Source organism: Silene latifolia, chromosome 7 (genome assembly GCF_048544455.1).
Source record: "Silene latifolia isolate original U9 population chromosome 7, ASM4854445v1, whole genome shotgun sequence".
In the NCBI taxonomy this organism is placed as follows: domain Eukaryota; kingdom Viridiplantae; phylum Streptophyta; class Magnoliopsida; order Caryophyllales; family Caryophyllaceae; genus Silene; species Silene latifolia.
The window spans coordinates 8,591,816-8,607,176 of record NC_133532.1 but is presented as its reverse complement, the minus strand read 5'-3'; the positions used below and the strand labels follow the sequence as shown (position 1 = coordinate 8,607,176).

Sequence of the window (15,361 nt, the reverse complement as noted above, 5' to 3'; positions counted from 1 at the left end):
TTGTTTAATCTTAATAAAAGTTTGCGTTTACTTTTATAATAATAATAATAATAATAATAATAATAATAATAATAATAATAATAATAAAAATAATAATAAAAATAAAAATAAAAATAAAAGTTGTGGTTTTATAAAAAAAATAATAAAAATAAAAATAACAACAAGAACAATAATAATAATAATAATAATAATAATAATAATAATAATAATAATAATAATAATAATAATAATAATAATAATAATAATAATACGAGTAATATTTAAGTTAAATTAATTTAAGTTAATTTAAATTCGGATCGTGTAAGTTCGATTCGATTCGATTCGGATCATATAAGTTCGATTCGATTCGGATCCTATAAGTTGATTCGAGATCCAATAAGTTCGATTCGAGATCCTATAAGTTGATTCGATTCGGATCGATTCGTTTGGTCCAAAAGAACAGGGCCTAAGTCCTTAAAAAGGCCGGTAGTCTCTGGTTTGTCCTGTCCTTGGACTGGATAAAGCCGCCTGCTCTTGAACCTAAACTTTTTTACTCCAAAAAAAAATTAATATGTTAATTTCACTACTTTAGTTACTTATACAATTTTAGGCTTATATATTTAAATAAATATATTACATATTGTATTAAATCATTTTATTACTTATTTTTATCAAATTTAATTTTTATATCGGATGGTTATCTGATTGTATTAAATTTATATATTTAAATAAATGTTAAACATTAGATTAATCGAATGTCATTTAAAAACGCTCATTATTATACTCTAATTAAAATACAAATTTAAAGAATTGTAATATTGTATTTGTTAGGAATCTTGATTTATTTACTTATTTATAGCTTTCCGAACTCAACCTACTTGTATTGTTTATATACATATATGTGTGAAACAATTAACATTTTTATATCATCTAAATAAACTATATAGTATATGATTTTTATAAATTTATGTCATTTCATTAAAGTCCCTTGATTTATGGCTTATATATATTTAATTAGATTACTTAACAAATCAGTAATTGTATTGCTTACTTTTTATAATTGTATACTACTAATTTTACAAGCGTATTTATTACAAATTATTTTTTAAGACGGAGTTATCCGTTTTATTGTTTAAACGACTCAAGTATTACCCACTTGCATAGATGATACAAAAAAAATTTCTATAAAAATTTCTCATTAATCTAAATAATGTAATATTTATACTATTTTAACTCTAAAACGGATACCTTCATCTTGCTGAAATGTACTGAAATAAGGCATTGTTCTTTTGGACTTAATTTCAGCTAATTTTAGTTCAGTTCAGCTCTATCAAATTCAGTTCATTTCAGCTCTTTTCCATCGAAAAGAATCGGGCTTAAGTCCTAATTCCTATATAAAGGATAAAGCCTAAAGGCTAGCCCAACACGCCAAGTTTTAACACCCTCAAAAATTGGGCCACACTCAGAGTTCAATCTCTAATTCATAGTATCTATATACTTCTTAAGGCCCAAATAATATTAGTTTAAAGGCCGTTGCATGAATCATTATGTTATACTCCTCCGTTTTACCCTGAATAGTTTACATTTGTTTTTATTTTCTCCTCATAAAATAAAATAAACGTAAAATATTCACTAGGATAGAGGGATTACGAAGGAGTAACATGTTGCATTGGTCTCCAAGCTCGTTTTCCCTTATCACAAAATCTCATTGAAGACAAACGATATCCGTCACAAGCTTGTGACGAATGCCGTTTCCTCTCACAAAATACTCATTGAGAGGTGAGTGGAAAGCATATAGAGGGTGCCCCACCTTGTCCCCTCTCCCTTTTTGTGAGAGGTCACAAGCTTGTGACGGAATTAGCCCGTCACAAGCAAGACTAACTGTTCCCTTATAGAAAAACAAATTATGACATTTGTGCCGACAAAGCATACAAGCAATACTTTGCCTTAATTTTGTGGTGGTGCGTACTGTGGAGCACAATTTTGAGAGCTGATTACTTCACTTTAGTTTGCCAAAAGCTAATTAACACAAGTGGAAGTTCATTCTCATTATTCACAAGTGACGGCGAACCGTAAAATTTACTAAAATGGGTTTAGGTTCGATAAGTCGAGAACAAATGAGGTTTTATTTAAATCAATAAACAATGTAAAGACGAGTCACTGGTTGTCTGGTTTATAAAGGGAATTAGTCCTTCGTAAATAGATAGGTAAATAATTGACTGAAACATCCAAAATGGAATAGATAAACAAATAACCGGGATGAAAAGAGCATTTCCTAGCCTAATATATTACACAGTGTGTGATGGTCACCAGCTTATTACGACTTATACCCGATTAAAATAATGTTAAATAGTGGTAAATCTAGGGGGCTAGCAGAGGCACTCGTCCCCCCTATCAGTCAGAAATTTCAAAGGTTTTAATCAAATTTTTCCAACATTTTTCAAAATTTCTTTAAAGCATTACATGTTCTTCCGCTAATATTAAAAGGTAAATAAGTTGTGACTTATACAACGTCTCACAAATTTGTGACCCTCACTTAACAAGGCTTGTCGAATATATAAAGCAGTTGATGAATGTGAATATTCTTCATGGAAGAGTGGAGGACACATATGGTACCATAATTTGTAAGGTTTTAGTGGTTAACTACGTAGCATTAGGCATAGTTATTGGCTTATGTTGGTCAAAATATAGCAATGCAAAAGTGAAACATCTACATCAAGGAGTGAATCAGATTGCGTTTATAGGTTCGTGTACATCATATATGAGTGGTACATAGCAAATTTTATCTTATCCTAGTCATGTACCCAAAAAACCTTCACGAGACAATGAGGTTTCTGAATTAATTTTTAACAAAAAAATCACTCGAGTTCAAATTTGATTAAATGAGTAAATGACCCCTAAATTATTTACCAAGTGTTAAATATTGTAATCTAGTATAAAATATGTTGAATTTATCGAGAATTTAAATCGAATTGAATTGAATTGAGCAGTACGACAATGAATCATGATTCCAACCGTAAGATCGTTTACATAGAGTGCCTATGTTACACAATAATAAGAGATGCTATAATCTCAGTTAAAGAAGTTGTTTTGGCTTATTATTGATTCTACTTTGTAAAATGAAAAATATATCCTTCTAAATTCCTTTAGTAAGATTTGTCGATGATTTCATTTTGATTGTAGATTGCTTATATGCAAAAGATTGGAATCACAGACGTCATAACTACCAAAATACGACATATACTATGAAGAAGATAACTTACACGTTTTTTTAATACACGTCAATTTATTCTCTTGTTATGAAATATATCCTTCTAAATTCATTCAGTATATATATATTTAATTGCTAAGTAAATGAATTGATTTATTTAAGCTATAAGCCTATAAATAAAGTGAAAATAAGAATAGTACTGCTCCAAAACAATACCTTATACTTTTTCTTTTCGGAGCTCTTTTTTATGTTGGTTTTGGCACTCACACGTTGATTTTGGAGAATTATGCATGTTTGGGAAAATTAACTAAAAAGTTATCTGAAGCTTGAGAAACTAACTGAAAAGTGATAAACTCGCGATAAATGAAAACTAATCAAAAAAGTAGCTAAAAATAAGAAATTGAAAAGGTAAGTGAAAATGTGGCTAATGTTTGGTAAATGAAGTTATTTGGTCAAATAAGCTACCTTATATCTCACATGCTACCGTCAATAGCATTTTATTGCAGCTAACTCATTTGGTTAGATAAACTACAAACACTTGCATAGAAAACGCTAATCAAAATCTGGTCTAATAAGTTAACTGAAATAGCTTGTCAAACAGAATATTAGAATGAAAACCCAATTTTTTTGGTAAGTGGTCAATACTCAATACTCCATAACCCTATAACCATTTTCTTATGTTGTAAAAAGCCTTATTTTGGAAATATGCACAAGCATGAATTGAATACGATTGCTTTTTAAAAGAAAGTTATATGGGCAAAAACTTTTAGTATTTTCGTTAATAAAGGATTTTTTTCCTAAATGACGAGTTTTATCTTATCAGCTCTTAATTTTCATCTACCTTATTAAATTTCCTTTCAAGTTTCAGTAATTAGCTTTCTAGCTTTCAAAGATCTAGATATTTTAAGTATCTTTTTAACTAATTTTACCAAATAAAACCTTAACTGAATTTACTAAAATAAATCTAGACTTATGAGAGATACGGACATTCCCAATTTCAATGACATCTCTATTCGTGTCTAATCTAACTTTTACATTATGGAATAAATAAATAATGTTAATTCTAGTAAGAGTTTTTTTACTATAATCGTAAAATTGGTTCGATTTTTACCTGCGATATTAGAAAAACAAAATCATTTTGGAGTAATAAAGCTCCATAAGAAATGAAAGGATCAAATTTATGGGATTTTTGCAGAAGTTGATTCTAATTGTTTATGTCATGTGTTCATAGATTATGGCCGCCCAATAAAATTGTTCCATTTGAGTTGAACTTTTTGCTTCCTTTTTAAGCAATTAAGAAATACTACAACCAATAAGAGTCTCTCTCTTTAATTCTTAAATTTATATCCGCTAATTAGAGAATTTGCTAACTAAAGCAATTCACATACGTCGATACGTGTCTTCACTAATTCTATAGTGGATTAAGAATATTCATACATTCTTCTATCCACAATTCATTATGGGAAATAGGTAAGCCTTAATTTGTCGGGAGATTTTTAGTAAGAAAACTTGTAAAATAGTACTCCCTATTTCTTAATTGTTCATATTTATTTTTAAAGGTTCATTATTAAATTGTTCATATTTATTTTTAAAGGTTCATTATTAAATTATGCGGAGTCCTTTGTATTGCTTAGTGTACAAGCTAAGATCAACCATTTCTAATATTAAATGACAAATTTGGATAATAGAGGTCATCGAATTAGTATTATTAGTATTTAATTATTTTTGAATATCATTCTGATAGAATTGTAACACGTACCTTGTATAATTGTATATTTGTATGTGGTTTAACGACATTTTTTTGCAATTGGATTAGGGACATTGTGATTCTCCATTTCATAGTGCTAATCCTTATTTTTTTCATAATATGTTAGGAGAATATTTTTTTTTAAAATAAAAGGAAACGTATGAAGAAATGAAACGAATAATGGTCTTATAGGAGAGGTGCTCGATATTTACAGTGAGGATCTTCTGTCCCACTTTTGTGTCCCATTCTGTGTCCCACTCCACACATTTTGACACATCAACACATTACCACATTTATTGTGTATTTTTTATTTGCAACAAGTGATGTGTCAAGATGTGTATGGAGTGGGACACGGAATGGGACACGAAAGTGGGACAGAAGATCCTCACTGTGATATTTATGCTCCATTACCATATATAATAATAGAAAAATATAAGCTCATTTCAGTTCAATTCAGCTTTATTCAGCACTTTAGCTTTATTTAGTTTAGTTTAGTTCACTTCAGTTCAGTTCGGGTTATCTTTTCACAAATTAATTCTTATTTTAGTTCAGTTAAGTTCTATTAAATTTTATTCAGTTAAATTCAGTTTTTTCAGCGAAAAAAAAAGGGGCAAGGTAAAGTAGAGTGTACGAAGATACCTCACTATTCAAACCAAAGGACAAGGGCAGATGATCGATATCTATCATCATTCGTCAATCATAATAAGTAATGAAGGACAAAGCACCAATTGGATAGGTTGGCTCAATTAATAATTGATGGCAAGCTTCAAGTACCCAAGTCGGTGTCCGTATGTATCAACTTATTTGAGTTAAAATCAAGTCAAGACAATGTCACCGCTCTATCATCTCGCAACATTGTTCCATAACATATTACATACTCCTTTGTTAAGTAAAAGGTTATCGGAAGAACTTTTTATATAAAACAGTTTTATACAAATATCATTGTAAACTAGTTCTATTACCCGTGAAATTCACGGGGTTAACTGCATTGTCATGTTGGTGGTGTTACGTAACCCCAGATTTGCAGTCGAACTGAGCACAGTTGACAAAAAGGACTCGTAAGAATTTTTTTTATCAATCTATACCTACACTGCCATAATATATCGTCAAAATATATTTTCCACAATTTACTAAACGTTTGCCATGAATTATTAATATTTTGCCACGAATATTGTTACGTTTATTAGTGTTTTGTCACGATAATTGTTATTATTATTATTGTCTTCAATTTTGTTTAGCTATGTAACTAATTCAACCTAAAAGAAATTTTTCAAAATAGAAATTTTTATATTTTTATTTGTGAACGATAATTCAAGGTAGATTGAATGGTTATTATTATTTTGAAAGATTATGGTGAGAATTATAATTTGTGTTTAATATTAGATATACTGGCTTTAGTTTTAAGTTTAATATTTTTTTAATTTTCTTAACAAATAAAAAGCAAATATTAATATTTATTGTGCTTTAATTAGTTTTTAATGTTATGATTTTTTCAATTTTTTTTAAAATAATAATGATGATGTGATATGCTCTAATAGTTTTAAAAGGTGAATGTTAAAAGCTAATGTTTAGGCTTCCTTTTTATATTATATATAGATTATGGTTAATTGAGTCCTAAATCTAGCTATTAGGTAGCAACTTAGGAAAAGTTGTAGATTTGTAATTAGTAATTTGAAAAAATAAATATAATATGTAGTATTTCGAAAAATATTGAAACTAATAGTTAGTATTTTGCAATTGAGCCTATTAAAGTCAAAAGTGTATTAGAAGCTATCAATTTCACCTATTAATCTCCCCCCTTTAATATTGTTTTAAATAACTTATGAGATATAATAATATATTTTTATTTTTTAGATACACACTTTTTTTTTGGTGTTGTTAGATACACACTTTTTGAATAACTAATCTTGACATGTGATGCCAAAAAAATTACTCAAGTTATAGCCTTTAAATTATATTGTATATATAGATGTATAAAATATATAATGAAATTGAGGAAGTCTATAACAAAAAGAAAGAGTTGCATTTATGAACGATGGAAAATTAGGGTGATGTGATTTTTATTTGTCGTTCAACATATTCTAACAATAAACGTCGTAATTTTAATTTAGTATGTATTTTCATTTGTTAATTGTTGTTTAATTATTAACAAATTAAAAAGTTAGTAATTATTATGCTGTTTAAAAACTTAGTACACATTTAATGTTTGCAAATTAATTTTTGTTTTTTCTTTTCTAAATAATAGTGATGAGGTGGCTTGCTAGAATTGACTCAAAAGACGATTTGTGTAGTGTGGTTGTTTTGGATTGCCTTTTTATATTATTTATAGATTAAATATTTTCATAAATACAACATTCACCAAGGCATCAACCGTGCCTTTGTAAAAGGGGCATAATCGTTTTTATTAGATGGGATTACAATGTTTGACTATAAAACCATTTTTTTTTATTTAATTTCAACTAATTTCAGTTCAGTTCAGCTCTATTAAATTCAGTTCAGCTTCATTCAGTTCAGTTCAGCTCACCTATTCACAAATTACTTTTACTTCACTTCACTTCAGTTCAGTCCAGCTTCATTAAGTTCAGTTCAATTCAGATAGTTTAAGTCCAAAAAACAAGCCTTACCTGATCTATTTGTATAGGATCGGAGTAGTCATTATCTTAGCACTAATTCCATAATAAATGTAGACATATACCAACATAATAGGGATGCTAGGATGACAATTTAAGATTCTAATTCGAATTAAAGCTTAATGTAAACATCCTACACTTCCAGTTAATGTATTATACAACTGGTTGTATATACAACTTATTTAATGTAGTTGAGCTTTGTTATAAAGTTATCGAGCTCTACTAACAAAATTATCGAGTTATGATACAAAGTTATTGAGTTTAACCAAATAATTATTAAGCTCAATAACTTCATAAAATAGCTCAATAACTTGTAAAATAGCTCAACAACTTTGTGTAAGAGTTCAACAACTTTGGGGCAATTGTACAATACTACTATACACAACTGGTTGTAAGATAATATTATTTGTGCTACACTTCCTAGATGTCCAACTTTCAACTAATTATAAAACTATTTCTATGCAATAACTATCAAATTTAATTAATTAATTACTCTCAAGTCACAACATGGTCACTCAAATTCAACAACTAGAGCTAGCTAAAAGAGCATTATTCTCCACAATTTTATTTTCTATTATTACTTTCTTTACTTTAAGGGAATCTTATGTTTCTAAAACTGTAGTAGCATCATAATTTGAATAAAACATAAAATTGTGCTCCCAGAAAGAAGCTACGGAGTACTTTGTTGCTTTTCCTTAATCAATAACTAGTATAGTTCCCGTGCTACAGCACGGTATTTTTTAGATTTGTTTTATAAAGAAATTTTCTTATTAAATTAATTGTATAAATTAACTATACTTGGAGTTTAATGTTATAATGTATGGAGTACTAAATACTGTATAATCTTAGTAAGAGGTAGAAAATGAAAGTTTATTACCATCAAAAGACACTTTAAGTTGAGTTATTTTTGTCTGAAACTGTTTTTTACTTTACTGTTAAAAATAACACTATAATGTTATATCGTTATATAATATGACATAAAATAAAATTAAGCAATGTAAGATCTAATTAAAATGCGTATTACCTTATAAAGGAAATAGGTAAAAACAGTATACTACTCATTTAAAAAGACAATTTACAAATAATTAACTAATATTTTTTATTTTTATTTTTTATTTTTAATAAAGAAAATACATAAAAATTTGTTACGTCATTTAGAAAACCATATTTAGAGTCTAACCGATGAAGGATAATACTATAAAAAGAAGATTTGGGTAATTTTAGAGTGTAACTGGTGAAGGATAACATTTATGGAAATGATTGTATACTAATAAATTAGGGATAATAATTGTTTCTTGTAAAATAGGTAAATATAAATGTAATATTGTTTCCATATATAGTTTTGAGAGGTTATTTTTTTAGGCGGGAAAACTACTAAGAGTTTTTATTCTCTTAGTAGTAGGGGGATGATATTCGAAGTTATTTCCTCTTGCAACGAGAGTCATAAGGGTCAATATAATGTTGACGGGTAATACGTTACTTGATCCACCTTGTCCATAAATGTAATCGAGGGACACAGAGTCCATAAAGGTAACACTACAATCGACTCAGTAAGCAGATTATACAACCAGTTGTACTGGTTGTATAAAATAACCCGAGCTTTATAATTTATTTACTTGAGCTTAAACCTATTGATCACGAGTTTTATTTCAAAGAATCCGAGCTTCATTATAAAGATACTAAACTTAAAAAATTATAATGAAATTCAAAAATAATATATATGAACTCAATTAGATTTTAATTTTTGACATTAAAAAGTTCAAATATAAATAAAAAATTATAAAAATTCGAAAAAAATACATATAAGCTCGGTTAAATTGGTTATGGTTGTACAATGCTTTTGCACAACCAGTTGTATAATATTTGTGTAATGGAATGGCAAACATAAAATGTGATTTAACACCAATTATAAAGTGGAATTTTAGAAGCATAAGGGCATCTTGTATATTTTTTAATTATATTAATCGTCGAGTAATATTTTCCCACGAGTAAAGAACAATTATAGTACTCCATAGTAAATAGTAAAGCATCATGTTTCATGTGATATTTAGTTCAAAAATATACAACAAAAAGCATGGTACTTTGAGTAACACTTTCTTACTTCTTTCGTAAATTAAATAGACCCCGTAATAAAGAGAGGAAATTAAAATTCTTTAAGGCATAAGATCATTGATTGAGTTTAGATCATTAAATTAATATTTTGATTGAGGTAATTTTCTTACATGTTATAGAGACGTAGGTCACAAGTTCAAATCTTAGAAGTCTCCCAATTTCACACAAGTGAAATTTAAACTCGTGTTTATGTTCTTTTTTGAGGACTTATTATTTTTTTTTACTAGCGGATCATCACAATCCATATCAATAACAATAAAGGCGATAAATTAGTGTGTAAGTTATTTTTTTTTTTTTTTTTTGGTGTTGACTAGGAGTATCCCCTACCGACAGCTGGGGCAATCTCCTTCGGGGTACTGAAGGCAATTTAATGGGTTGACCCCTCCCAAGTTTGACTTTTTCATTCGAAAGAGTCAGGAATCGAACCCCTGACCACTTGTTTAAGAGATGAGAGTCCTTACCACTCACACCAGCCAACTTTGGTAGTGTGTAAGTTAATTTGTTACTCCACTTCGTGAGACTCGATTACTTTTATGGAATAAGTGCCAAAATAGAACACAAATTATACTATGATTTCTATGAGACTGTCATATGGTGCGATCAGATAAAAAAGTTAAAAAGTTGTCAATAATTTTATCATAAAATGATCATTTTTTCCTTCATATTATACGACTGTCGCATACGATAACTACTGAAAATAGAAATGGGGAAACAAAAGTGAGGCTTTTTAGATGGGTGGTGGTAGGAGATGCATAGTGGACAATGTTCCTCACTTTTTGCACACTACAAATACTCCCCTTACCCCGTCCAATTTTTCACTCGCATCAAACTACAAACACAAAAAACAGTTTTTTTACGCAAAAATAAAAAAGAACAAAACAAAGAAAAATTAATATACAAAGTTGTATACAACTTGTAGTTTGCTGTGGTGTGTTATAATTCATTGATCATCATCTACATTAAAGCATTGAAAAAGGTGAAATTTATGTCTCCTCTATGATTGAAACCCATGTCTAATAATACAACGTTTTACATTATTTCTTGTTTTTGCATGTTTCTCAGTATGCCTTGTAACTTGATATTCGTCTGTATCATATTATGGAGTACTTGCCCCGTCTCAATTAGTTATTTACCTTCGACTAAAATATCCGCCACTAATAAGAATGAAAAGCGTAAACAAATAACTAAGACGAAAGTAGTACAATATTGTGCACTATCTTAAATCAATTAGTCTTGCTGAAGACGGGTCGGAGCAAGTGACGGATAATGTCACTCACAAAACGGATAGGGGGACAAGGTGGAGACACCCCCATGTGCTTCCTTCTCTCCTCTATTTGGGTCATTTGTGAGGGAAAATGGTATCCGTCACTCCAAAGTGACGGATACGTGCCGTCACAAATGAGATTTTGTGATCTTAAATAACCCTAGCATGATGATTGACACATTTTCGTACCAGTAAGTCTTGCTTAAGATCGTCTTAGGTTAAAACTTCTCATAACGCTGCTTTTATTTTTGTTTTATTTAAATCGGTTGTGAGACTGCACTTCTTAAGTTGGGACGGTTTTTAGTCTTTACAAAGAAATTGTGTTTTCTTATTGCTATCTTCATGACCCCTTTTTTCTTTAATTGATGAGTCTTCATTTATTTGTTTTGCAGAACCAGAAGTTTATCCATTTCAATTGATTACTATTTTAAAAAAATGTCAGGGTGCCTTAGCCAGAGCTTTTATAACATAATGAACATGAAAAACAACATTGTGAACAATGAAGAACATCACTCTCCAAACTTACTTGAGAAACAGGGCATAGTTTCCATTAAAAGAACATTTTCAGCTGACATGTCTTCCGAAAAATGGGTCGAAAATAATGAATTTTCTTTAAAAAGGGTTAAGTCTTCAGAGCATTTGCAAAGCCTAGGAGAAGAAAATGATCAAAACAATGAAGAAATAATGATTGATGACAAGGAGGGTTCTGGAGGAGCTGCATTTGAAGATATATGGAGCTCCATCCTAGCACAAAAGAAGCCGGACGGGGCCGGGTCTGGTGATACAGCCCCGGCCCCGTATGTGCACCCGCTGATGAGGCGGGCGAGTTCTCTTAGTGAGAAGAGTTTGGAGATTTGCACTGAGAGTCTCGGGTCTGAGACAGGGTCGGACGGGTTTTCAAGCCCGTTGTCCGACCGCGGTGAGGAGCAAGAAAAGGAGGTATGTGAAGAAATGGAGGAAACAAAGAATGATGATGTTGTCCATGTTGAGGAGATGAAAGGGTATGTGGAGGTGGTTAAGTATAATTTCCCGGTTAACAATAAGAAAGTTAGTGTAGGGGTATCAAGGTCATTTCCACCTCCTTTGCCTTCCTTGGCTCACCGTGATGATGGGTCTAATCTACACATGAGGACTAGTCGACATGGCGGTAGGCTTGTTCTTGAAGCTGTTTCGGTCCCTTCTAAGAACTGTCTTCAGGCTTGTCGACAAGGAGGTCGACTTCTTCTCACCCTTACTGATGAGGTGGATGAAGAAGAGAAAGTACAAGATGTTGTGGAAGACGAGGATGAAAATGATGATGAGGAGGAGGAGGAGAAAGAGGGAATTTTTGAGGCGGACGAGACATTGGCACTGCCGAGGCAGACCAGGGTCATTGATGTGACTAGGAAGTCGTCCTCAGCAGTGACAATGACCAAGCTGATGGAACTGGTGAGCACTAGGAACAAGTTTACTTGGCCTCGCATGTCGAACATGACAATTGTGAGGTCACTCGACGAGGAGGTCGAGGAAGACGAGAAAAAAGGGCTGGTCGAGGTGGAACCAAAGACGATCGCAGTTACGATCGGAAAGTCGCTTCCACACTCGACCTAGGGTGAGCACAACCACATCTCAGACACACGTCTTCGAACGCCTACGAATACTATCGCGACGCAAAGAATAAATTTCACCAGCACTGTCGTCATTGTTCAACACTTGCGGGGAAGCAGAATAGCTTTAGCGATACTGTTTCCCCGCAAGTGGTAAATGATGGGACCAAAGGAATGAAAATGTTCCTTTTAGGGAATAATGGGAAAAGGGTACCACAAGAGGAAATGGTACTATTTGGTGGTGGAGAGGCAGGTGAAAAGGCAGAGAATCTTGTTCCTTTATTTAGAGGGTGCAAAGATCGTAGGAAGTCTCTTTTCTTCTTCAAGCCTTACTGCGTTGCCACTTCCTAAATCATTTTTATTCCACGTATCATTTATTTAATTACGCTATGTATGGAATAAAAAGAATACTATCACCTAATTTACAGTTATTTTGTACTATCCCTGGGAAATTTTTAGTTACTTGTAATCTTTCCAAAAAAATTTAATCATAGTCACCAACACGGCAAATTTTTCTTTTATATAAAATAAGAATTATCTACGTAATATATAACGCTGTGAGCCTGTGATTATTCATATATAACCTTTTGTAAAAATAATGAGTTTAATAACCTTGTAGTAGTAGCTATATGAACACCAATAGTTGAATTATTCATATATAGTGATAAAGTGATTATTCATACAAGTATATAACCTTTTGTAAAATAAATCTGATATAATTTCATTAAAGGTAACTTTACAATAACCTTTCGCAAGGTATATAGTTAATGAATGAATCAGCTAAAAAATTAGAAAGGACAATTTTTGATTGATTTATTTCGACCAAAATCAAAGTTTAGAAGTTCTTATAATGTGAAACTCGTGTGAAAACATGTATATCAAGCCATCAAGGCCAACATGAGATATTATACAAACATTATTAAAGTTAAAAGTATTCATGCTATGATTTATTTATCTTTTATACGGGATATTTGATAAGAATATTTTATTTAAAGATAAATAAATGATAGAAAGGGGAAGAACATTAAGCAATAAATATTTATTTAAGTTAGTTAATGCATATATTGCTAAAAGTTTAGCATGATGAATTGGAATATTAGATAAGCAATCGTAATCCAAGAACGAAAGTTATTGATGAAGACAGGGCCACACGCACATATTCGGGTCAAAGGCGGTCGGGTCGTTGTCGGTTCGGTCAGACGCTTAATTAGCTCCACGTTTCTTTGTGGATCAATAATTTAATATTAATATAATAGCACCAACCTTTATCCTTTTCGTTCATAAATCATTCATCAGCAGGAGTATGTATATCAAGCTACTCTACAACTCTACAAGTATAGTGTACCCTCCGTACAACGTTCATGGTGTACTTGTAATTATGTTGGGTTGCTATTTCTGACTTAATTTCATCTTATTTTAATTTCGTTTAGTGTTTTATTCAGTTTCGTTCAATTTCATTCAGTTCAATTTAGCTCATCTCTTTACAAATTAACACTTATTTCAAATTCGTTCAGTTCAGTTCAGAATCGTTCAGATAGTTTAGTTTAGCTCCTATCAGCCAAAAATAATAGGGTCTTAAATAACCGTAAATTTTCTTGATGGTAGTTTTATAACCTCGCAAGTGAACAGAATACGTCGTACTAAACAAAGGTCGAACCACAAGGAGCAAGGGTAATTACCAATAGTTATCGTTCTAATTGTTTAGCTTAGTCGGGTAAAACTTGGATGTTTGATTATCTAATTAAACTAGACTAAATGACAAGTAAATAAATTAACTATAGAAAAAGAAGAAGGTAATTGAGATGATTTTGTATGTTCTATGTCTCTGCAAAATCAGTACATATATACACCTCAAGGTTGATCTCAAAATCAACTACTTCCTATTTTACATCCTATAAAATCGGAAACAAATAACAAAATATTTTTACAAATAACAGAATTGTCGTGAATACGAGATTCACGCAATAATATCGCCAATACCCCCCCTCAAGTTGGAGCGGGGATATGAGAAATGCCCAACTTGCCAATTAAATCCTCAAACCGCGGACGCCCCAACGCCTTAGTCAAAATATCCGCTAGCTGAGAAGAAGTATGCACGTAGCAAGGAAGAATGATACCACTACGAATATGCTCACGAATGAAATGGCAATCAATCTCGATGTGCTTAGTGCGTTCATGATACACCGGGTTGTTAGCAATGTGCATGGCGGACTGATTGTCACAGTGCAAACGAACCGGAAATTGAACAGTGATGCCGAGTCCGTGAAACAGGCCCTTTAGCCAAAGAATCTCGCAAGTAGCTGCAACCATGGCACGATATTCAGCCTCGGTGGAAGATAAAGAAACCGTAGCCTGCTTCTTTGTTTTCCATGAAATAGGAGAACCGACAATACACACAAAGTAAGCAGTAATAGAACGACGGGTAATCGGACAACTCGCATAAGCCGCGTCACAATAAGCCTCAAGCGAGAGAGAAGCATCAGCTCGAAACAGAAGTCCCTGCCCCGGACTTCCCTTTAAAAATCGGACAACACGAAGGGCTGCCTCCCATTGAGACGTAGTGGGTTTTTGCATAAATTGCGAGAGTATATGAACCGAATAACATATTTCAGGACGTGTAAGCGTTAAATAAATTAGCTTACCAACCAAACGGCGATACCGAGTCCCATCCTCGAGAGGCAAGTCTTTAGCAAGTGCAAGCTGATGTTTTTCATCCATAGGAACATGAGCCGGCTTACAACCAAGTAGTCTAGTTTCAGAAAGCAGGTCGAGGGTGTACTTTCGTTGACAAACGAACAACCCCTTTGAACTATGCGCCACTTCCAACCCAAG

The 15,361-nt window shown here is 31.7% G+C and overlaps 1 protein-coding gene across 1 annotated transcript; it reads left to right on the top strand.

Annotated features, from left to right (window-relative positions):
* The first annotated feature begins 10,496 nt into the window (after positions 1–10,496).
* LOC141591620 (protein FAF-like, chloroplastic) lies at positions 10,497–12,970 on the top strand. Its single transcript, XM_074412011.1, has 2 exons — positions 10,497–10,655; positions 11,336–12,970. The coding sequence occupies exon 2, from the start codon at positions 11,379–11,381 to the stop codon at positions 12,531–12,533; it is 1,155 nt and encodes a 384-aa protein (XP_074268112.1). The 5' UTR covers positions 10,497–10,655; positions 11,336–11,378; the 3' UTR covers positions 12,534–12,970.
* Positions 12,971–15,361: the final 2,391 nt, after the last annotated feature.